General features: G+C 36.4%; 2 protein-coding genes across 3 annotated transcripts in view; one reads left to right on the top strand and one right to left on the bottom strand.

The window, feature by feature from the left end:
• The window catches only part of Zfp804b (zinc finger protein 804B), a 575,349-nt gene that overhangs the window by 14,220 nt on the left and 534,942 nt on the right, over positions 1-26,187 (top strand). The window lies entirely within an intron of this gene.
• Tex47 (testis expressed 47) lies at positions 11,869-26,053 on the bottom strand. Of its 2 annotated transcripts, NM_027603.2 has the most exons (3): positions 25,965-25,995; positions 24,557-25,403; positions 18,668-18,835 (listed from the first exon to the last, which is right to left on the bottom strand). In NM_027603.2, the coding sequence occupies exon 2, from the start codon at positions 25,336-25,338 to the stop codon at positions 24,577-24,579; it is 762 nt and encodes a 253-aa protein (NP_081879.1). In that variant the 5' UTR covers positions 25,339-25,403; positions 25,965-25,995; the 3' UTR covers positions 18,668-18,835; positions 24,557-24,576. The 2 variants fall into 2 exon arrangements, with proteins under 2 accessions (XP_006503667.1, NP_081879.1); XM_006503604.4 differs by having other exon boundaries at positions 11,869-25,702; positions 25,965-26,053.

Below are 26,187 nucleotides of genomic sequence, written 5' to 3'. Positions count from 1 at the left end.
AAGTAAAGAGACATGACTGTAAAACTTACAATAGACATAAACATAACTCTTCTGTTGTCCTGCCGTTAGTTCTTGTTACTTCCTATTTGTTGTGTCAAATGATCTTAGGTACCAAAGTTTTCTGAATATTCACAAAATTATATTAATGGAAATACTTCAAAACAAGAAAATAGAGTTCAGAGCTGAAACACCATTAATCTAGTTATTTGTGTATATATTCATGATGAATGGTTTATTTTTTGCAGTAAAAGAAGGGCTACAAATTAATTTTGTAGAACTCTGCACGGATGCATGCTAACCTTAAGGACCACCACCTCTTACATGGTTGCCTCTGGACAGAAATGTCAGTAGTTTATAGGTGGCTGTATTTTGCCCTGTATTTATTAACTTGCCTTGCACTCTAAAAGTGGAAATATGAAACATCTCCCCTCTCAGACTGTAGCTAAAGAAAACATCTCACTACGTGTACTAACACTGCAGAAATATTTACAGGCACAAACTTCAGAGTTGTGTTGAACATCCAGTTCCATCTCTAACTACTTGACTGTGCTGTCATGGAGACTTTCCAGGTTATTTACTTGAGATACCCCTTGTCTCAGACAGGCCTTGGGAGGGCTAAGTGGGTTAATGGATGATAAAGATGTAGCACAGTGCTTGGCACACTGGACGTACACAAGGAAAGAAGCCAGTGCTGGCCTGTTGCACCATGCGTTAGACCTGTTAAGAGCAGTTGTCTGTGACTGGTTTGCATGTTCTGGGTAGTAACCGGAAATTGGACACATTTGCATGAATAGATTGAAACTGTCTATTTGTCTGGTAAGATTGCTCTGCACTGTATTGTGTTGGTAACAGAAGTGCAAGTATGGTATGAGTGTGTGTGTGTGTGTGTGTGTGTGTGTGTGTGTGTGTAGGGGGGGGAGACAGTTAACATTTTGTTTAACACAACTGCTCCAAATAGCAGAGCAGTGTTTGTACAGTTTTCCTAATGAAGATGCTTAGTTTGGCCTGCTTCTCTGACACAGCTTTAATTCAAGGCAATGATATTTTTGATGTGGCGTTTCTGTTTCTCTTAGTATTCTTATTAGAGAAAATTGAGAAAAGTATAAGTGTTTGTTTTTATGATCTTGCTGCCTTGTAGAAGGCTCTTTCTTTCTTTTTTTACATGGATAGATTTTTAATTTAAAACTGTTGTCTCTTTCCTGGTAAGCATCCAACTTCATTATTGTGCAGCAGTCTTCTGCTGCCTCTGGAAATTGTAACAACAGTCATACCCCCTTATCACATTCTTTCCTCAAAAAAAATTTTTTTTACAGTAAATCATTTGAAATAAAGAAATGTTACATGACAAAGCACTATGTAGTTGCATACACATACTATGATAAGAATTAAATTTATATGTAGACATAAGCTGTTATACAAGCACATTCTGTTGATGTGCACAGAAATCCTCAATGTATGTCATTTCGTACATTGTGTTGCAAAAATGTTTGCACTGATATGTAGCTAGGTAAACAGAAACCAGTCTCAGTCTTTCAAATAGAGATGTCTATAGACCTATTGAAGGGGCCAAGGGAGAGAAAAGCAGAGGGGCTATTACCATAATGAGTAGCACTTGCTGGGAAGTCAATGGCTCCAAGGCTGGAGGAAGAAACAGCAAGTGATGTTATGTGAGCCTGCAGGTCCGTGCTTTGACGCTGGTGGTTGTAAGGCACAGATGCAGTCTGTAGGCCACTCACTGTTGCTTTGCAGGCATGCAAAGTCCCAGTAGAGTTCAGGTTACTGGATACCCTGTCCAACCAGATATGCCTATGACTTCTGTCACTGTGTGGGCTGCTGCTTCTGCCACTGTCAAAACTCTTGATTACTAAGATGAGAAAACAGACCCAGAAGCTGGAGAAAAAAAATCCTTTTCCCAGTCTAGTAACTTGTATTTCCCCGCTAGAGATATTGGCAGATCTAACTGGAAACCAGCTGGCAAGGGGCTCTGGGCAATGCATTTTATAGGCTTCCAGACAGTAGTTTCATCCCAGAGGAGAATAGGAAGAGCAAGAAATGGACTGATTGCCAATAGAGAAAAACTCAGCAGTACAATTTATACCATTTACTCTAAGAACGCAGAAACAGAATGAGGGTTTGTTATGTGCATGTATGTGAACATATATATGATTTCCTTCATACACACACACACACACACACACACACACACACACATATATATATATATATATATATGCACACACATGCATGATTTTATGTGATTTACATGAACATATACATTTTGTTATATTTCTAATACTATTTGTATCTATAGAAATATGATAGATGAGTAGAAATATTTGTGTTCAAGGATCAAAACCTGCAGGCCTCAAACAAACAAACAAAACAAAACAAAACCCAAAAAGAAAAACAGAAACAAAAACCAAACCAAAACAACAGCAACAACGGCAAACAACCAACCAGTCACGAAGCAGGGGGTGTGAGGGAGTTCATAGATGTCTCCAAAGGCACGGCCTCCACAGTACAGCCAGTCTTCCACCCAACGGGCTCCTGTCCTGCTTTGCGACTTGTTTTCATCTAATAATATAAGACTGACATTTAAGAATATTCTGAAATTTCTTCCCAGGTCAATAAATGTTTTCATTGTTAAAGCTTTCCTTAGTCTGTCTCTGGCCTGCACCTCTCTCTCTACTAAATCCTGTCAAACAAAGTAGTCATTTTCCTGAGGAAGGACTAGATTACGATTATTGGTCTCTGGCATTGTGTTGCTGAAAGGAGCCTTGATATATAAGTCAGGTAGTGCATATTGTCTCCTCCAGTGCAATTTGCAGTACAGAATGGAAAATGAACATTGAAAAAAATGCTTTTTTGTAATGATGGACATTTATTACACATATACATTTAGTTTTCAACTAAAAATTTTAATTTGTAAATACTGTAGAGAAACGACAAGCTAGCTGATTTCGCTAAAATGGATTCAAATATTCTCTGTGTGGGCTATTTTTTTCTGAGCCTAGAATATACAGGTGGAAATAAAACTGGTATTTCAATTATTGATATGACAACATGGTTATTTAAGAAAGTCAAAGTAGAATGGCCTTTAGGACTCATCTCCAGCGTGTGTGATCTAATTTAGCTAAGCTATAGGTTTTCAGGACTTGAATGATCTAATGAATCACAAGCCTGGGCCTGGAATACATACTTTCAAGAGGAAGCCTGCAAATATATTATTCATGCTACATTGTAAAATCATGGAAGCCATCCCAACTCTACATTAGTCTACAGCTTAATAACATGGGGGAAAGAAACAGGCAAGTTTTCTGACCTCCTTGCTTGCTTTCCTTCTCCTTTAATAACATTTCCTAGTTATCCACTGTGCAGGTTGGTGACTATTCACCACGTAAAACACAGTTCTCAATGATAAGAAAAGGAAAGAGCACTCATTTTGTTTCGGGTAGACCATTTTAATTCTAGATGCTCCAACACAGGTTAGTAAATACTCAAATGGGTGCCCATTCACTCATTTATTCAATCACAGTTTGTTAGAATGCGTCCAGTAAATTTCTGAGTTAAATGTAAAAGTTGTATATATATACAGTGAGATTTAAAATAAAATCTGTGGAAATGTTCATATACAGGCATAGTCATCTCACATTATGACTTCTCCTTTAGTGAAATTTCTTTTTTTATTTAAAGTAATTAATACAATTGTAAGAAAATATGCTAACAACACAGTGGCACTAAAAATTCATAATCATTCAGAGAAAAGCCCTTTTAACAACATCTTTTTTTCACATAAGCTACAAATGTCATAGGATGAAAATTCCAAAAGATCCACCTGTATTGATAAGGAGAAATACAATGTGAATTCAACATTCCTTATCACTATGCACTTTTTCATATCTGCCATATACTCTCTTCATAGGAGTGAATATTAAAAATCAATTTATGTATTTCAAATGAAAAGTAATGGTAATTTTACTTCCTCATTCCTTTGAGTATATGTAATTAACCAACCGGTTTCTTCTGAGAAGCATATAATGGAGACAAAACCCCATAAAACTGACATAAGTCTATTTTCATCTTTTTAGAATTTGAGGAAATTGAAATAATAATAAAAATTCTTTCATAAGTATATTAAGCCATTTAATTAGAATGGTGATATAATTTTATAATGTTCACACTATAATTGAGTAATTAAAATGGGGTGTCCATAATGCCAACTAATAAAAGTTAATTAACAGATCAGGGTCTGGTTGTCTCCACTGGCTTTGAGGCGTTTATCAGAGAGTCTCAGACTCTTTCAGAGAGTATTAGAACAGCAGCAAAGTCCTGCTCAGGGACTTACCCTGTGCTTCATGCTGCTAGGAGACACTCTACAATGGGCAACATTCCAGTACTGGTGGTGTCAAGGCAATATGTATCAGCAGCTTGACTAATTGTCTTGGTGTTCCTGCAGTAACCCTGGGCAACTCAAACCATCTTGTGTTATAACGGCATTATGGAACGTGTAAACCTGCACCTCATATTCCACACTCAGCTTAGTTAAAAAGGTTTATGCACTCACGAGTTATATTCTCGTGCTAATTACCATGTTTATTATTCAATATTCAATCAATTTAGAGGCAGGAAAACTGAAGCTCATCAATCAAACAGCCTCCTCAAAGCCTAGATAGCCAGCAGAAATTCTGACATAGGAAGAGAAGTTTTGCAATGTGAACTGAAAATTCATTGTGTGTGACTACGTTGTTTCAAAGCATGTCAGGGTGCTTAGGAACCATTTACACGGAGAAAGAGAAGACAGAAAACACATGCAGCATACTTTAACTTACTTAAATAAAACAGAAGCAAAAAACGATTGGATAAGTTCTAATGTAGACCTAGGCTTTGACTGGGAAATCAGATCAGGAGCTGAGGTGATGGTTTCTTATTATTCCCGAGGGCTTCACCTAGTTATACTTTTGCTTCATAATTTTCTTCATAACAAATGGACTTGCTTTTTTAAATTGCTTTATCCATACTGATTTAGATAATTTCATGTCTACATGTAAGTGTATAATGCACACACACACACACACACAATCACATCACATGTACTAGTATTCAAGCAATTTCTGTTAGTCAAGTAAAAGTTATTTTTATCAAAGTTATTTTAGTGTCTCTGCTTTATTAAAAGGGAAAAACACTCCCATTGCCATTTGTAAATTACTGTTGGACAAAAGTAGAAAAAATAATGAAGTGTCAGCAATAAGATACTCCTGTTAGGAGGACATTTCTCTGTAAGTTGTGGACTTGCCACTCTTCGGATTCCAGAACAAGCCAAGTAAACCCCACAGAAAGAGCAATGCTGGCTGGCTGGACCTCCCAGTGCTCCCAGGGACTAGAGCACCAATCAAGGGGTGTACAGCGAGGGATCTGTGGCTCCAGATACATATGCAGCAGAGAATGGCCTTGTCTGACATCAATGGGAGGGGAGTCCCTTGGCCCTGTGGAGGTTTGATGCTCCAGCTTAGGTGATGCTGGACCAGTGGGGCAGGAAAGGGTGGGTAGGTGGGTGGGAGAGCACCCTCTTAGAGGCAAAGAGGAGGAGGTGATGGCAGATATGGTATGGGGGTTATGTGGGGGGGTAACAGGGAAGGAAGATATCATTTGAGATGTAAACACATGGGATGATAAATAAAGAAGAAAAAGAAACAGACATGAGTAATTGACCTCTAATATCTCATCATGCAGCTTTAGGTACAAGAGAAATCTTGGGAAATATTTTACACCTGTTGAAAATTTATGAAGTCTATAATGTATATGAAATAGCTAACATATCTAATGAGTGTGATTAAATGATAGGTTTCAGAAACACGTTACTTCTCAGAAAATGTCCAAAGTGCAGATGTCAGATTCACAGTTGTAATTCCAAAGAATGGAATACAAGAACTCAGATCACCCCTAATAGTGAGTTACTGTATGTAGCATATGGAAAATATATGGCTATTGTCCCAAATTAAGTTATTTCTTTCATAGACGAATTCTTTTTATTTTGGTCAAATCCACTCCTCATCCCCCCCCCACCCCCTGGTCCAACTGCTCATGAGTTCTACCCACTCTTGACTTCATGTTTCTCTCTCTATGTAATACCTACTGTTTCATGTTGTCTGTATAAACATGGCATATAAAACGGGCAATCTATGAGTTGCATCATCTATGATGGAATTTGACTTTCTCTCCATTAGGAGCTGTGGGCTGCCTGAAACCTTTCAGGTAGGAGCAGGGCCTCATGGGCTCCCCACTTATCCTTGTGTCCATTGGAATGTTAGCTAGATAGATTTCATGCAGGCCTCATATAGGCAATTATAGTTGTTGCTAGAGTGGCATTGACTATCATGGTCCTGAACAGATGGATTGGCAGCAGCCTTCTTCCTGGGTCTGTTACGTTTTCCAGCCTTCTGGCCTTTCTTCTCCAATATTCCTCAGACTTTGGGGAAGGATATATAATTCAAATGTCTTACCTGAGGATGAGCATTATGTAGTCACTTACCAAAAAAGAAGGTTTTGGTACTTTACAGTTTCTCACTCAACAGCTTTAGTAATAAAAGTCCAATTTGATAATCATATGACTTAGGTGCCAACTTTTAAACTCTTTTTTTATATTTTGTCTTTTCCTCCACTATAGGAAATACTCAGTGACATAAGACGTTTTGAAACATCATAAAGCACAGATAAGGTGGCATCAATTTAGAGCTAGTTTCATCATAGAGAACAAGAATACCAAGAATACTGAAGGCTCTACTTGACTCTTCTCTTGTACAAGTGAGCACTGTAAATTGGGGAATGATCCTGCTTGTTTCATGCTGTTCACAGAAGACACAGACCAATCTCCAGCCTCCTTGGTTCTACCATATGCGTGCCATCTTAATATGAAATGTGTTAGAAAGGAAACAGTCATGTTTCTTAGCTAAGAGTAAATGATGAAAAGAGATGCTGGGCAATTTTAAGGATGGTAAAAACTCTACTTCCTAAAGTTTTGTGAAAGACAGTTGTCAGAGGTAGTCATAGAATATCATATCTTTAAAATGCTTGCAATAATAGGGAAATACTCCAAGAGTAGATGAAAATTGATTACCTTTTTTATTCTCTCGCTCTTTCTCCTCATACTCTCTCTATATATACTCTTTATATATACTATACTCTCTATATAATATATATTAGTTGATGTTAAAAAATTACACTGACTTAAAGTATAACTTAAACACATGATGCAATAGAAAAATTGTAGCAGGGATGTTGGGAAAGTTTCCAGGCCTTTTTGAGTCATTTCACTTGAGATGCCTTTTTATTTTGTTATTAATGCCATATGAGATCTACTTACACTCAAAGTTAATGATATACATCACAGAGATAAATGGTACATGAATTTACTCTCATTTGACTATACATTATTGCTCTTTAAAGTCATCAGTTTGGAAAATTGATATTTGATGGTAATTTGTAATTTGCTAGCATGCCTTGAGGGGTCAAAGGAGGAAGTGACCTGGAAAGGAACCAGATCTCAGCGTAAAATCTCCTAGTGTGGTATGATTGACTCATAAAGATAGATCATGTGAGCTAATCTTCAGTCAACTGGAGCATGCCCCTGAGTGCTAGGGTGATCCTCACACTACTTAAACTTGTTTTCTGCAGATTCAAGTTTGCCTCATCAGATGAGTAAGCCATTCAGCTAAACACTTGTTTACTGAAGAGCCACTAATTTCTAGATTAGACGTGGTTATTTTATTTTTTCCTTTCGTTGAAAATAGTTTTTATTCACACATTTATTTTCTGACTATGATTTCCACTCCCCCTACTTCTCCAAATTCCTTCTCCCTTCCTCTCCTGTCTGGCTCCATCTTCCACAGTACAAAACCATTGTACACTGTCACTGAAACTAGATACAAACTGTGATCTTCCCACTAGGATTTTTCATCTTTTTAAAAAGGGAATCTACTCTGAAAATTCAGTGCTAAGAGTTAAGTTTTTGGTAACGTGGTCTATGCTTGTGCGATTTTACCATCTTATGTTTCTTCCTCAGCTTACCTCATCCCACTTCAGGATCTCTCATGTTACACAGTTGAGAATGACTCTTTCCAACCCGCCCATTGCCTGATTCCCAAACCCACTAGTAATCTTTTTATTTGAATTTAAGGCAGCAACTGGTGCCATTGAGTACTTTTTTTAAATTTTATTTTATTTTTATTAGGTATTTTCCTCGTTTACATTTTCAATGCTATCCCAAAAGTCTGCCATACCCACCCCCCCAATCCACTACCCACCCACTCCCCCGTTTTGGCCCTGGGGTTCCCCTGTACTGAGGCATATACAGGTTGCAAGTCCAATGGGCCTCTCTTTGCAGTGATGGCCGACTAGGCCATCTTTTGATACATATGCAGCTAGAGTCAAGAGCTCCGGGGTATTGGTTAGTTCATAATGTTGTTCCACCTATAGGGTTGCAGTTCCCTTTAGCTCCTTGGGTAATTTCTCTAGCTCCTCCATTGGGGGCCGTGTGACCCATCCAATAGCTGACTGTGATCATCCACTTCTGTGTTTGCTAGGCCCCGGCATAGTCTCACAAGAGACAGCTATATCTGGGTCCTTTCAGCAAAATCTTGCTAGTGTATGCAATGGTGTCAGCGTTTGGGAGCTGATTATGGGATGGATCCCTGCATATGGCAATCACTAGATGGTCCATCCTTTCGTCACAGCTCCAAATTTTGTCTCTGTAACTCCTTCCATGGGTGTTTAGTTCCCATTTCTAAGAAGGGACAAAGTGTCCACACTTTGGTCTTCGTTCTTCTTGAATTTCATGAGTTCTTATTTCTTTAGGAAGTATTTTTCTTCTACTTCTATTTTTCTTCATTGTTTCCAAGCTATTTAAAATGAATATTTCCTACTCTTGTTGGCATTTCCTTGTACTATGAACCAAGTTGTGTGTTCATCCTGCTTTCTCAGTGGAGTGACAATGGTGATTCCTGAGTCCACAGATAACACCAAAAGCTCATGTCCACATTTTCATCCATAAGTCAGAGCCATATCCAGGGGCAACTCTATCATACTCTTTATTGGGCTATTTAATACTGATTATTTGAAGACACCCCAAATCCAACAGGCTTCAAGCAGAAATACCTCCTCTCATTCTCTGTATAAACCACTCTACTGCTGCTCTAGACTTCCCTACATCTAGGAATAGACTTGTATCTGTTAGATATTTTGTCCTGAACTTTTTCTCTTCTGTATATCCTCTACTCTCAATTAAATATGCAAGTATCTGGCACCACCCACATCTTTCTATTCTTATTGTCTTTTCAATATATTACAGATTTTTTTTCCCTGTGTGGACTTCTACTCCATCTTTCACTGATTGATGTAGTAGTCTCTAAAGTGCCATGTCTCTTGTCCAATTCCCATTCAATCTCTTCTCCAAAATTCAAATTGGTTCTGGTACAATGCATGTTTAACCATGTCATCTATTAAAATGTAACTTCATTCTATTTCTCTTGAGGAATAAGTCATGGCAATTACCTGCTTTCTATGTCTGTCTAATTTGGCTCCATATCTATTTATCCAGCCTCATCTCTCACAAGTCTCACTTAACTTCAGGTCTTGCATTATTTGCCTTTATAAAAAATTTCAGTCTTCTCAGCACATTTTGGATTGTGTGTGTGTTCTTCTTTTCTTACCAGCACTCCTTGCTTCTTAAAATTGGATATATTAGGACATCAGAGCAATTTGTGCATCTACTAATATAGTAATTATTTTGTCTATTTAGTATTTACTTTTCTTGGATGAAAGGCAAAGAGACTGAATGCAGATGAAGATAAAATTATGCATCTTTTGCTCACAACTGTGCCCATCCATGCCTAACAATGACTTGATATAGTTTTTCAGGCCGTGATTGATGAGTTACTAAAGGTAAACAAGGAATTAAAATTCAGTGATGGGCAGAAGCAATGGGAAGTTCACTACAATACAGTATCAAACATGCCCTTTCTTGTCAATATTCATTAAAATGGAATGGCTACTATTGCAAGTGTCACATGAAGACTTTAATATGCTTTTCTCCTCTGCATTCCTTGTGCACATGTTAAGTGATCAGTGCAAAGTATTTAATGTTTTAGATGATTTTCTATTTGACTAATGGAAGGGATTAAACTTACTAAGCCTGAGATTTGCTACTATGGGGTACAGATAAATGTTATGTAGAAATGTTGAAGCATGTTTTAGAATCTTTGGAATGGGGAAACCATTCCAATGAGTTAATCAAAATGAAGTATACCTGAGGAAATACCAGAGACCTCTGATCTCGAAATACAAGGGAAAGTATATTAGACAATAGTAGGATAAGTATTATATGAAATAATGAGGAATATTGAGAACTAAAATTTTATGCAATGAGGGAACCTAGGGTTTGAGAAGGATGGCAGTAGGTTAACTAAAACTAAACATATAGGAAGAAACTTTGTGAAACCTCTCTAGTTTGTAAAATTAAAAATATAATTTAAATTGGAGGTTGAACACGGGTAACAAACTAGTGAAAAATATTAATTTTAGGAGATATGTCTTAACTAGATCATAAGATACTATTGCTAGTTACTATATACTTTGGTTGTAGAATACAAATAAATTAATTTTGAACTTTCAAGGAGACTCTTTCTCTTCTAGCTAGCTTTCAAAGTACTGACAGAAGCTATGCAGTTTCTCATTACAGTAATAATATCAATGGCCTAATGCAGTACTTGAGTAGACGTGCTACAGTACCCATCTTTCATGCAAGATCTGAATACTGGTGCAATAGTGGCAATACTGTTGACAAAGGTGGCTTAGTTTGGGTTTCCATTGATGTGAAGAGACACCATGACAACTCTTATAAAGAACAACATTTAATTTGGACCGGCTTATAGTTTTAGAGGTTCAGTCCATTATTATCATGTTGGGAAGCATGATAGTGTCCAGGCAGGCATGGAGGTTGAGAAGTAACTCAGAGTTCTACATTTTGTTCCAAAGACAAACAGGAGAAGACTGGTTTCCTCATAGCTAGAAAGAGGCTTCAAAGACTACCCCACCTTGAAACACTTCTACCCACAAGGCCACACCTATTCTAAAAAGGATATACCTCTTAATAGTTCTACTTCCTCAGCCAAGCATATTCAAACAACCATAAGGGGTAACCTAATACTCTTTGGATTGTATTTGGATCAGTTTCACAGGAAGGGATTTGTTTCTGGTACTGTATATACAATAAAAAGTTACCAGGGAAGTCTGTACACACTAGGGGAAGACATAATGTTGTTTGTAAGTATTCCCACTGTTATACTGTCTTCTAAATAGTTTTGCTTCTATCTTTAGATTTGTGCTGCCCTCAAACTTTGTTAGAGAAGCTTCTTATTAAAGTGTCTACTGCTTAATACTCAAAATGGTCAAAATGCTGAAATAAGTAACTGTAAGTGCTCAGCCATAGATGATGCATTATATATATATATATATATATATATATATATATATATGCAAACACTATGATACATCATCTCTGTTACTAGCTCATTATTCATTCTTAGACAAGAGATTTATTCCTTTTGGGGGATCAAAATCATGTAAGGATATATATATATATGGATTTATATGGACATATAAGGATATCATATATATATATATATATATATATGTTATATATATATAATATATATGTTTTATATATATATATATATATATATATATATATATATATATATATATATATATATACCAGAGGATATAGATGATATGTGATGAATGCTGTCCTCTGAATATGACATGGCTGTTGCACACATGAATCTGCAAGAGCTGTGGTTACTTGAATAAGATGAAGCCAGTTATAAATTCTAGCACAAAGGGAGGTGGGGTTCCGAAGGCCTCACCACTAGCTTAAGAGCTTTTGGCAATTGGGTTCTGGCAAGGTGAAATCACTTCTCTTTAGGGTTTTGTTCAGTGGTATTTTATGCTTACCACAGTGGAGTATCCAATGCCTAGTCGCAAATAGACTACATAGTTAGATTCAGTGGCTAAAAATAAATTCATAAATCTATAAGTATCAGAGAAAGAGAAGGTAGGTGTAAAGTATGATGTAGGGTCGGAGGATACTTCGTGTATGTCTGTGTGTGTTGGGCATAGTGATGGGGAATATGGGGAAGATATATTTTATACTTTTAACAGTCTATGGTATTGCCAAGCAATATACATACATATTTATGGCACTGAAGTTACCTACATTATTTTGCATCAGTTAGGTGCTTTTAATCTTTTTTATGCTATAGTTTGAACCCAGGGCTTTATGTATGCAATGAGTCCTTCCCTCAGCCTAGAATGCATGTTTGTTGGGAAAATATTTGGTTGTGATGACAGGTTCTTTCCATAGGTGGGTTAAGTTATTATTTCAGACTTTGGGTTACTGATTTTATTGGAAGCACTTTAGTTCTTGCCCCTTGGCTTCTTAGTGGTTCAAACATGCATTGTATTACTTTTCAAACACAATATAACTGATACCTCTGGGGCTTTGTGACCTTCTTTGTGACATTCATGGATTTTACAATGTCAGTGAGCAAAGTCCCCAAAAAGGAATAAATCTCTTGTCTAAGAATGAATAATGAGCTAGTAGCAGAGATGATATATCATAGTGCTTGCTTACATGACTTAAATACTATTTTTATTAGTTTACTTAGAATTTTGAGGTCTAAAGTAGGTTGTCAAGAAACACAATTCTCTGGATATGATCAAATGGTAGAAATCAATGAAAATACTACAAATTATTATGTTTTATTAGTAGAGAAATGTGAACATAGAGTAGTTGATATGTTGTTTTTGCTTTCAAAAAACAGAACATGAACTAAGAAGGGGAGGCAGGAGACTTAAAGAAATTCAGGAGGAGATTGTAGAAAATCAATTTCCATAAAATGTACATATGCTTCAATATCTAGAGATTTCTTCGTCTATAAAACAAAGCCTTATCTTTAATACTTTTAAAATATGATCTTTAAATTGGACTAATATTTTAGAGACAGATCAGATTATGAACTGTGTGATTTACACATATAAAATTGTTGCACAGTGATAGAGTCCATTGCACTCAAGAGGTGAAACAGATACCTCTAGAGGATTTGACCAGAGTGAAACAATTTCTTGTTAAATTCACTTATTATTTTGTATTGTACTTGTGGTCAATCATTAAATGTAGACTCACAATCTAATTACATGATTAGCCTTCTATTCATTGGCTATTAGGAACAAAACATGATTTCTAGGATGATATTTTAATTTTCAGTTGGCTATCATTTTGAGAATTTTACATTAAAAAGAAGCAAAGGTAGAGTCAAACATTAGACTGAAGGAATAGTGTTGGTAAAGAAAGATAGATTCTGTCTGGATAGTGAGGATATGGAGATACCTGTAGTCTTTCAATGAAATGTCTTGAGAATATCCTGCACAAAGAATAAAGCATGAGAGGGGTCTGTTATCGTAATGAATAAAAAAATTAAGAGTTCAATGCAGGCCATGATCGTTAAGTCCTTACATCCTTTTTAACACTATCCATCCATATCTTTATCTTCTTCTCAGTGTTACAGGCACTATGATCTATTCTTCAAAAACACTACACCACTCTTAGCCTACATCATTTCCATTTTCTGCTCACTTTCCTAGTATCCTTCACTAATCCACCTTAATATACATGGCAAGGTTGTTAATCTCTTGCTAGTCTTTCTCTCCCTCCTCCTCTGGAAAAGTTACTTTCTATCTTGTTCAAGAAATGATACAGGAAAGAAAGAAAGAAAGAAGAAAGAAAGAAAGAAAGAAAGAAAGAAAGAAAGAAAGAAATAACAAGAGAGAGAGAAAGAGAGAGAGAGAAAGAAAGGAAGGAAGGAAGGAAGGAAGGAAGGAAAGAAAGAAAGAAAGAAAGAAAGAAAGAAAGAAAGAAAGAAAGAAAGAAAGAGGGAGGGGAGGGATGGAGGGAGGGAGGAAAGAGAGGAAAGGGAGGGAGGGAGGAAAGGGAGGGAGGAAGGAAGAGAGAAGAAAACAGTTTAGCTCTTACTACCAGAGGAAGCTTTAAATTCTAGGAAGAACTACAAGGAGGGAACTGGAGTGTACAATATCCATACATAAATCCATAAGGATAATCTGAGGGGGACAAGGAATATTTTCAGTTTCCACTTCTAGAAGACACAGTCATTAGTAGCATGATACTTATATTTTACTGTCAACGCAAGGCCCTAACAGTGATAAAGCCTGCACTTATATAGTAAGTCTATGTTAAATGAGTGAAGACATCAGCACATATATGAAGTCAAAGTTTTTAGAAGGGAGTTCAAAGATTAGACTGAAAAAAAGTATAACTGTAATGAGCAGGTAGAATGACTCAACAACACTATTCATTTATTCATAATCATTTTTGCTAAAATTTAAGCCTTTTAAATGAAAAATTCAGGTGATATTATCAAGTTGTTAGATCCAATGCACTTGGTCAAAGTTATAAGAAAAGCCTCATATATATACACGTATATATATGTATGTCTATGTATATATATGTGTGTATATATGTATATATGTGTGTGTATATACATATATATGTATATATATGAAAATATTTTCAGTAATATATTAATTGGTCAGCCAGTAATTCAGTATTAAAATTAATAACAAAATGTTTAGCTAATAAATATTGACTTCATTTTTCTAAACATAAAAAGAATAGTAGTAACTTTAATTTTTAATGTAGTAAGTTATTAATTAATCCAGCTAATATAAAACTTATTTTTGTTATTAAATAATATAGTGAACACTTCTAAAATAAGAAGAAAATTGAGTTGATAAAATAATTTTTTAAAAAACTTGAAAAATAATCCAGATTTGTATTGTTAATATTTTGAAATAAAATGGAACTACCATTTATCAGTGTTTACCATTGCCCTAAAAAAAGCAATTTAGTGTCTTTAAGTTTCATATTGTTTATTTCCTGGACATGATGGTAAATCTGGACATGATGATAAAGCATTTGAGAAGCACTTTTGGGTTTTTATCTCTATTTTCTTAAAATCAATGTCTTCTATTTGTTTTGTAAATCTTACTGGCAGGTGTCTGGAAATTTAAATTATTGACCACAAGAGGGAGAACTCTTAATTTTTCACTAAATCTGTTAATGCAATATGTAATAATCAAGAAATATTTTGCTGTCTGAACTTGTCAATAGACTGACATATTTTTACTTATTGGATGAAAGTTTTCTTTGGCTAGGAGTATGTTTATGTTATTTGAAATGGATGTGTATTGCTAAACTTATTGAAATCTATATGGCACTTGAGAGGACCCTTTCCTCAAGTCAATAGATAGACTTGCTCCTGCTATCACAAAGGCCTGCCTAGCTCCTCTGGGCCTTCTATTCCTTGCTGCTTCCTTGCTGCCAATGAGGTTCCATCTTTCTCAATCCATAAAATTGCCAAGGTCTCCTAAGATGTCCATATGTCACCAGACCACTAAGCTAGGCTCTTCTGGGACTGTCCTTCCTGATTCATCAGCTAGGCTCTGCTCCTTTGTAACATGTAGGCTGAATACTTCCCCCATGACCGGATACGCATTTGTTCGCTATATCATTAAAGCTTTCTACGTCCTGTGGGATCACATTACCAAGTGTGGTCATAATGCCTCACTCCACTAGAACATTCCAGCTACAAATGGGCTCACTCCTACCAATACACTCCCTGTTTCCCTAGAATCTCACTTTCCAAGTCTCTCAGGTAGACTCAGCCCCTCGTGAACTGATAGGCTTTCTATAGATACACCCAGTTTAACAAAATCTTCCCACTGCTGCTGGTTGACCAAGCTTATTCAAAGTAGGGCAATGAATTTGAGGTCCACACCAGGCGACAGCAGAGGAGAGGCCCAGCAAGCTGTATGCTGACCCTTAAATAGTTTCTGTTCACTCACACAGTAGGTTCTTGAGTTCTCAGTACAAATCTAATAAAAGGAAGTATCTCAACCCTATTACAACCTAAAACTACCCATTGCTCCCTTTACACTGGAAGGAAAGAGGTAATTTAAGCAAAAATAAGGATATCACTGACAACCTCAAATGTTCAAGCCCCAGCTCAGAAACAAAGTAACAAAGAAATAATGCAATAATTGTCAACCAGAATGATGTGCCCATAGATTATCTCCTAAAATAAAAACTTTGCATAATAAAAAAAGGTTAAGGAAATTTACAACTGCAAAGCAAGCTCTACAGAGGATACCAGAATAAATACTTCAGGCTGAAAAGAAGTAAAGACACAGTCAAGAAGTCACATGGATAAATAATTCCAGGACAGGTACTCAAAAGACATATGGAAATCTAGTGCATTGAAAACTACCTGAAATAGATAAAGATGATCCCAATGAAGTCTTTAAATAAATAGGGAGTCAGAGTCCCTACTGGTCATGCCTTGACCAAATGAAATTTTTAGTGCCTGAACTGGTTTACATGCTGAAGGGGGTCCCATGAAAATCCTCAAATACGGCAGGTGGTTGGCAATACAATAGGTTTCTCTCTACAAGATGACAGCAAGATTCCATTGCTGAAGACAACACCCACAAACTCATGATCTTGGGGAGGTCAAGCTGGTTCCTACATAGAACCCTTACATTCTACTGCCTTTAATATGGAAAGGTACTTACTCTGCAGTTTAGGAAAACAATCCCCAACTCAACCATGAAACATTGATCTAAAATGCTGAAAAATATGCTAAGGCAATAAAGTAGGACGACATTGCCTAATTTGACTTAAGGACCACTCCATGAGACTGAACCCATGCACAACGCTGTTTGGCTGACGAAGAACCAGAGACTAGACAGCCCAAAAGACCTATGCAAAAACCAATTACTATTACTCTTTAAAAGTAGTGATAAAAGAATTCTTAATACTATTCTTCTATACTTACGGATCAGTGCCTTGTTCAGTTATCATGAGAGAAGCTTTCTCCTGTTAGACATTGTTAGACATTGTAGCTAGACATTGCAGAGAGAGAGAGAGAGAGAGAGAGAGAGAGAGAGAGAGAGAGAGAGAGAGAGAGAGAGGAGGGAGGGAGAGAGAGAAAGAGGGGGGAGAGACAGACAGAGACAGAGACAGAGACAGAGACCTTGGAACACTTAGTGCTAAATGGTATGCATCAAATCCTCCCCTCAGAGATCAGGGAACCCTGTGGACAAGGAAACAGAGTGTGAGAGCCAGAGGAGATGGAAGACATCAGAAAACAAGGCCTTCTAAGTCAACTGAGCAAAGTTCAGATTAACTCAGAGACTGAAATAGCAGCATGCACAGGTCCTACAAGGGTTTTCATCTTGTTCTCTGTGTATTTATTACAGCTTTCCATTTAGCATATTTATGGGACATCTTAGTACAGGAACAAATGGGTCTCTGATTCTGTGCCTTCTCTTGGGACTCTTTACATTCTGTTGGTTTGCCTTGTCCAACTTCTATGTGACAGAATTTATTTATATTATTTTCTGTGTTTTATTGTTATCCTTTAGAATCCCATACTTTTTAAACGAGAGACAGAAATGGAGTGGATTGGGATGAAAAGGGAAGTAAGGAAGTACAAGGAGGGGAAACTGTAGTCCATGTCCAAATGTATAAGAAAAGAATCTCTTTTCAATAACAGGGAAAAATAAAAACAACAACAACAAACAAACAAAACTGACAGGTAGATAGAGAGACAAAGAAAAAAAAGATCTATATTTATCAGGATCATTTTGTTTTCTTAAACCATCATAAAAATCAGCAACTCTCCCATAGTTCCCTTGCTCTTTAATTGGAGAACAATATTTGAATAGCATGATCCAAATACTAGTTGTTATTGAGGTATACATACAACCTTGTATGGATAATTATATTGAAAATAGCTATAAATTCATTTTTCATTTAAATGTATACATAAATGTATTCATGTATACATTTAAAATAAATTGATAAAAAGAGTATTTCATGTAAATAGGGTTAAGAAATAAGTAGGTATTCTTACTGTATTATCTGATAAAATAGACTTCTAGTCATAGCTAGTTAGAACAAAAAAGGGCACTCACTTCATTTTCATTAAAGGCATATTCCCCCAAAAGAACACTAAACTTTTGCATATTTACTTACCAACAGGAGTATTTAACTTTATTTTAAAAAGAAAACAAAGCTTTGGATCCCAAACCACAGATTAATGGCTACACAGTGATTGTGGGTGTCTTTAATTACCTCTCTGGACTAGTACACAGATTATCTGTGCAAACTCTAAACAGAGAGCCATTGTAGATAAACATCATAATTCAAATAAATCTGACAGATGCCTACATCTACACAACATTGTAGCTAAGCCCTGAAAAGTCCACATTTTTCTTAGTAGTTCATGGAAAATTCTTTCAAAACAACCACATATGACACAAAGAAAGTCTCTACAAATATAAAAAATTAAAGTAACATCCTGTGTTCTATCAGACTGCCCAGAAAAAAGGCTAGATACCAACCTCAGTGGAAACTGTGGAAACTGTATAAAGTCATGAATAATAGCTAGTTCAAGGAAGAAATCAAGAAATAAATACAAATTTTCTTGGAATGAATGAATAGAAAGCACAATGTGACAGAATCTATGTGACACCAAGGCAGTCTTAAGAAATTTATTATGTTTAGTGCCTAAAACACAAAGAAATTCAGGAATTTATGGTCTTGTCCCCTTCCTGGCTCCTGTTCTATGCCTGGCTGAACATGCGTTCTTTCACCCTCCTGCTCTGGTGCCATCTTCAATGCTTCTGAATGTTGTAGACATCCTCTCTGAAATGGTAAGCCAGAATAAACTTTCTTCCATTGGAAATTCTTTTAGAACTCTCAAGTTAATAAATTAATCATGAACCTTAAGAAATTTTGGAAACAAAAAGCAATACCCACAAACAGTAGACAACAAGAGATAATCAAATTCATGGTTGAAATGATTGAAGCAACAATAAATTAAAATATAAAGCATCAATGAAATGATTTAATTCTTTCAAAAGACTAAGAAGATTTATACACCTTCAACCAAACTAACTGAAAAAGGGGGCAGGTAAAATCAATAAAATCAAAATTGAAAGAAACAGTAGACAATGAAGAAATTTAGAGAATAATAAAGAAATAATTTAAATATTTTATTTCACTAGATTGGGAATATTAAAAAAAACTGCAGTTGAATTTCTGGATGCATATGGCTTACCAAAGCTAAGTTAATACAAAATAAACAATTTAAACCGATGCATGACATCCAATGAGACTAAGTAAACATTTCCCAGTTAAACAAAGTTCCAGAAGGATTCAGCACAGCACCAGCTCTTCAAAGCACCAATAATCTTTAAATTATTTCATAAAATAAAAAAGGGAACACTTTCAGATTCTTTTCAGAAAACCCACATTACCCCAGTATCCAAACCAAATATACACCAGAACAATAAAAAGAAAGAATTGTAAGGCAATTGCCCTGATTAAAATAGATATGAATCTCTTAATAAAATGCTTACAAAGTGATCATTCACCATGATTAAGTTTGACTCATCCTAGAGATTCAAAGATGATTCAGTATATGCAGATCAGTTAGTGTAGTCGCCTTATAATAAACATACTCAAATATGGAAACCACATGATCATATCCTTATAAACAGAAAAGGCCATTGAAATAAGATCAATATCTATTCATGATAAAAGTCTTGGATAACCTAGGGGTGCAAAGAACATATCTCAGTACTATAAATATAATACACAAACTCCACAGTCAAGATGACACTAAATACAGAAAAATAACTTGCACGAGAATTAGAAGCAAGATAAAGACATCCACTCTCTCCTCTTCTCTGTAATAAAACTCTTGCATAATGTGTTTAGTAATATCGGATAAAATAAAGAAAAGAAAGATAAATAGGGGCTAATACCCAATATATATAAAGAACTCAAGAAGTTGGGCTCCAGAGAACCAAACAACTCTATGAAAAGTGGGGTACAGAGCTGTCAAGTCAGGGTTTCTATTCCTGCACAAACGTCATGACTAAGAAGCAAGTTGGGGAGGAAATGGTTTATTCAGCTTACAAGTCCATATTGCTGTTTATCACAAAGGAAGTCAAGACAGGAACTCAAACAGGTCAGAAAGCAGGAGCTAATGCAGGGGCCATGGAGGGATGTTCTTTACTGGCTTGCTTCCCCTGGCTTGCTCAGCCTGCTCTCTTATAGAACTCAAGACTACCAACCCAGTGATGGTCCCACCCACAAGGGGCCTTTCCCCCTTGATCACTGAGAAAATGTCTTACATTTGTATCTCATGGAGGCATTTTCTCAACTGAAGCTCCTTTCTCTGTGATAACTCCAGTTGTGTCAAGTTGACACAAAACTAGCCAGTACAAGAGCTAAACAAAGTATTCTCAGCTGAGGAATATCGAACAGCCGAGAAGCACCTGAAAAAATGTTCAATATCCTTAATCATCAGGGAAATGTAAATCAAAACAACCCTGAGATTCTGCCTCATACCAGTCAGAATGGCTAAGATTAAAAACTCAGGGGACAGCAGATGCTGGTGAGGATGTGGAGAAAGAGGAACACTCCTCCATTGCTGGTGGGATTGCAAGCTGGTACCATCACTCTGGAAATCAGTCTTGCAGTTCCTAAGAAAACTGGACCTAATTCTACCAGAAGATCCAGTAATACCACTCCTGGGCATATACTCAGTAGATGCTCCAACATGTGATAATGACACATGCTCTACTATGTTCATAGCAGCCTTATTTTTAATAGCCAGAAGTTAGAAAGAACCTAGATGTCCCTCAACAGAGGAATGGATACAGAAAATGTGGTACATTTACACAACGGAGTACTATTCATCTATTAAAAACAATGAGTTCATGGAATTCTTAGACAAATGGATAGATCTGGAGGATATCATCCTAAGTGAGGTAACCCAATCACAAAAGAAGACACATGGAATGGGAAACAAAATACCCATGGAAGGAGTTACAGAGACAAAGTTCGGATCAGATACTGAAGGAATGACAATCCAGAGACTGCCTCACTTGGGGATCTATCCCATAAACAACCACCAAACCCAGACACAATGCCAGATACAAACAAGGGCCTGTTGACAAGAGCCTGATATAGCTATCTCCTGAGGGGCTCTGCCAGTGTCTGGCAAATACAGAAGTGGATGCTTACAATCATCCATTGGATGCAGCACAAGGTCCCCAGTAGAGGAGCTAGAGAAAGTACCCCAAGAAGCTGAAGGGATTTGAAGCCTTACAGGAGGAACATCAATATGAACTAACCAGTACTCCAAGAGTTCCTTGGAACTAAACCACCAATCAAAGAAAACACATGTGGCTCTAGCTGTATATGTAGCAGAGGGTGATCTAGTCGGTCATCAATGGGAGGAGAAGCCCTAGGTCCTGTGAAGGATCTATGCCCCAGTATAGGGGAATGTCAGAACCAGGAATGGGAGTGGATGGGTTGGGGAACAGGGGGAGGGGAAATGGGTGGGGGGATTTTCAGAGAGGAAACCAGGAAAGGGGATAGCATTTGAAATGTAAATAAAGAAAATATCTAATAAAAATAGTATTATTTGACTGAATGAAATGCTATAAAAATAATGTGAAATTTCTCCTTAACTTGTTACATATGCAAAATATATTTGAGATGTAAAAAAAAAAATCAAACTTCCTTGTCTGTAGATAAAAATGATTGTATACATAAAAGTCTATAAAGAGTCTACCAGAAGACTTCTAGAGCTGATAAACGCATTCAGCAAGTATCAGCATATAAAATTACTACACAATGATGTACCAAAAAGCAAACACACTGATGAAGAAGTCAGTGAAACAATACCACACACAATTGTGCCTTAAAAATTGTAACTAAAAGACTTGTACAATGACAATTTTAGGAACTGAGGATGGGACCAGAATGTGGAAGGACTTCCTGTGTACATGGATTGGTAGCAATAAGTTTGAGAAATGACCATCCTACTTAAAGCAGTCTGTAGATTCAGCACAACACCCACTATACTTCCAATGCAATTCTTCAGAGAAACAAACAAACAAAAATCTCAAATTTGATATGAAAGCAGGAAAGATCAAATAAATTCCTAACAATTTAACATTGTCAGAGATTCCACCACCCTCAATTTTCAGTTATACTATAGAGTAACAGAAGTAAACCGAAACATTTAAATGATATAGAATTCAGAACCCAAATGTCTGTCCATATTCCTAACCTTACTTGATTATTGACATGTAGTTCTAAAATACACATTAGAGAAATGTCAGAATCTTCAACCAATATTGCTGGTTAAACTGAGCAGACACATATAAAATGATGAAGGTGTACGCTTATCTTGCCCCTCTTTAAAACTCAACTTCAAATGGATTAAGGATCTAAATATAGCGACCCTCAACCTTATATAAAAGACAGTATAAAGAACACATGAATTTTTAGGCAGTTAAAGACCTTTCAAAATGGGACCAATTGAGTATATATTCTTTGTAATCAAAACTTAGATATACCTGAAATATTTATATTCACTTTGATTATAAACTTTCTTTATTCATGTGACATAAGATTTATAAACTGTTTTAGCAATGACATTGTTGAGATGAGGAAAATGAATCATTCTAAGTAACTACTATAACAAGTGAATTTCATTTGAATAAATTCATTATTGTCTGCTTACTAGAATGAATAAATAATTGAGCTATGTATTTGTTTTTTTTATCAAATACAAATTTTACTTTCATACAATATATTCTGATTTTATGAATCATTAAAATTTACAGTGAGCTAAGTAAATGAGCAATATTTTCATTTAAGTATGTCTGTAACTTTCTCTAATAGTTGATTGTGATTGTTAATGATTTTCATTAATCTAGTGGATTAGCTTTCTATTAGTATTTCTTACATCAGGACATGATATAGACTAAGAAATTATACAAGGTAGGTAATGTGATGGAGACACACTTGCCACTGTTGGGGTATCCAGCCAACTGCAGTGATTGGATGCCTAGTAAGTGTTTACTTTGTGACATCTAGTAATATACATAAATGAATGACTAGTAACTGATGAAAATATTTGTATACATACATATCATAATTCATAATTGTTTCAGGTCTGTAATTTGAGCAGGATTCCCAGGAGGAGTACATCTCTATCCTATACAGTGTCAACTAGTCTTCCTTGTAATCAGAGAAACCGGATCCACCAAGTCTTACTCAGCATCCAGCGATTGGTGCTTCCTGCCAGCTGGTCGCTTGCTGAGAATGCCATCTGGAAACTGCTTTAAGTATTCACAGCATAGTGCCTGGATTCTAAGAGCTCAGGTTCAAATGAACAAAGCCAGGCACTTGGCATTTCGATTTAGCCTTGGAGATGCACAGCATCATTCTTGTCCTACTCTGCTGGTTAAAGCAGTCACAAAAAGCTGTGCAATTTGAAGCACAAAGCCTGCCACATAAAAAAGGAATATAAGAAATCTGAAGGTAACACTACAAGAGGAGCATGTTGGGTTAGAAGCATTAGAGTAGGCTTTTTAAAAAAACAATATTCTGTGTCATGATTTTAAGTATATAGTAATGTTTAATTTTTAGCCATAAGCTTCACTTCTGGTCAACTTAGCTAACTTTAGAAAGTGCTTTTTGCAAGCATATTCACCCCGTCAATAAGATGCTGTCTGACAGCTCATACACACACACTGTTCACTTCTTATAATACTGATAACATATAATCACTTAAGAATACATTTTTAAAACTGGGTAAGAACAATGCCTCACATAAACACTGCACCATTTCTACTGCCTGACAGATGTCTGTCATAAAGATGAGTGCTTGGGTAATTCTTGTTGTTTGATTATGCTTTCTAGTTATTTCACAAAACCCTTGTGTTGTTCAGCTTCATAATAAGTTCAGTACTACTGATGAGACAGGCCAGAACATGGGTACTTCAGGGCTGTGTTCAGAAGTTTAGCTTCATTTTCTTTGATGCAGCAATTGTAAATTAATAGTTTATTCACTTAGGTTCTGGAAGCTCTACCTCTTCTTATTCTACCATTTACATTGTAACATATCTTACTATGTATTATACTCTATTACGTTTATATAGCATGCTTGATTGTAACTTTAGGTTGCAAGTTTCTTAAGGGTCTAAGTGTTAGAAATGATCCACCCTCAAACACCTTTCTGCAGCCATATGATAAAGACTGCTTGTTAACTGTCCTGAGAATGCATGAGAACTTAATGCTTAAATGGTGTTAATTCCCTTCCATCTATGCTTTAAATTATCCCATGAAAATGATGGAACTTACAAATTTATTAAACCCGTTTACTTTTAAAATGTGAATTGAGCTTCATACTACAACAAGCAGATGTATTCCTATGTTTAGCTCTAATATTAAAAATTCTACATGTGTGCTTATTTTAATGTTCTGTTCTCTTATTTAAGAGTAAGTTTATATATTTCCTTTGTTTCTAAAATAGTACAAAAACTTGATGAGACAGACCCAAATCAACTCTCCCCATTCTAGAAACGGGAAGGAGCTGGCCACACAATATCGGAATCCAGGGTAACGTGTATGGGTCTGTTATACATGCTCAAGAAAGACGCTGGGTCCATGAATTCTTCAGCTTTGCATAAATACTTGATAATTTGTTCTGGAAGAATGAGTTCAGGGGCAAGTTGGTGTAAGTTGTCACCTGGACCTTTCGCGCCCAATTTCACTGTCTTGTAAAGTTGGAGTGCCAGTTTGTGAGTCATGGTGAGGAATTCTGTGGTGACTTCCTCTATAGACGGAGACTGTGATTCGTCATCTAGGTACAAAACGGGGACTTTGATTGCAGAGATATGCCACTGCATGAACAGCCTCGTGGGGATGTTGTGAGAAGCAACGACGATTTTCATGTTTTGGAGCATAAATTCTGTTTCACTCTTTTCATGGGCAACATAATCTAGAAGAATCCGGAAGAGTGTGCCATTGGAACTCTCAAGAATGTGCAGAAAAGTACTTGGGTATATGAGCATGAGACCTGTCACTGATTCGCCTAAATGATGTTTCAGAATTGACTGAAACAGTTGCTCATAGTACTCAGAGATGTCCTTTTTCTCCGTGTTGCCTTGTATGTAGCCCACTAGAAACATCCTGTGAAGGAGGAATTTCTTTAGCTGTAGTCTGTGCTTCTCTTCCTGAAGGTGCAGGTAATTGGTACGAGGAACCTTGGGCAGAAGAAGAGGATCCACTTGAAATTGCTTTTTGCTGCCCTTCCGATTATGGACCATGAAAGACATGATGAATCTTATTTCTTTTTTAGATGATTACAAGTCTCAATGGTAGTGAATTCTTATTTTTATTTCTTATGATCAAAAACAAAACAATACAAAAGAAACAAACAAACAAACAAAAAAAGGAGTTAACAGTTTGTCGGATGTTAGTGAATAACAAATTCCCACTCTGTGCTGTGAACAATGTCATAGACATGGAAGTAGATGTGAAACAAATGCAGCCATTGCTTCTGAGTTCACAAGGAAATAACTATCATGCTTTAGTAAAAGCCCTCTCTGGGTAACTGTGATTACAGTTTGAACTTGAGGCTTTTTAATGTTGTTTCTAGGGCAAGTGGTTTATCTAATATTCAACATAAATTTAACTGGCCTGTAAAGATAAAAATAAATCAGGTGTACTAAAGGCTATCATTAGTTTTTACTCCCAATACTAAAATTTAATAGTTTAGCTTTAAAAATAATAATATACTTTGGGGGGTTGATTGCTTGGCCTATCCTTTTATCAATACATTTCTTCTTTGTTGCTGTCTTATTAAGGTTTCAGCAAATCAAACTGCTGCGCAGATTTAATCTCATGTTCCAACCCCACTCCCAGGGCACCTTAACTTTCTTCACATGTCAGGTACATTTACCTGTCTTTGAGGTCTGAGGTCCTCTTGGCTTGACCTCTGCCATGCTTCCAACTGCCAGTGCCCTGTCCCCTCAACTGTCCTCTCCAGAGTTCTATTACCATAGTCATGAAAGGGGATAGAATATTCCTGGCACCAAAGAGCCACAATGGATCTTGTCCTAGGTCTGATTTCATGAGATTATCACAACAAAAACCTCAACAGTGCTGTGGTTTGTGGGGGAAAT

Source organism: Mus musculus, chromosome 5, assembly GCF_000001635.26.
Source record: "Mus musculus strain C57BL/6J chromosome 5, GRCm38.p6 C57BL/6J".
NCBI classification, from domain to species: Eukaryota; Metazoa; Chordata; class Mammalia; order Rodentia; family Muridae; genus Mus; species Mus musculus.
Note: the sequence above shows the minus strand (reverse complement) of the source record. Positions and strands in the feature narration are given on the sequence as shown.

Coding starts and splice junctions, on each gene's coding strand:
- Tex47 (XM_006503604.4), bottom strand. CDS start 25,338: ATGTCTTTCATGGTCCATAATCGGAAGGGCAGCAAAAAGCAATTTCAA.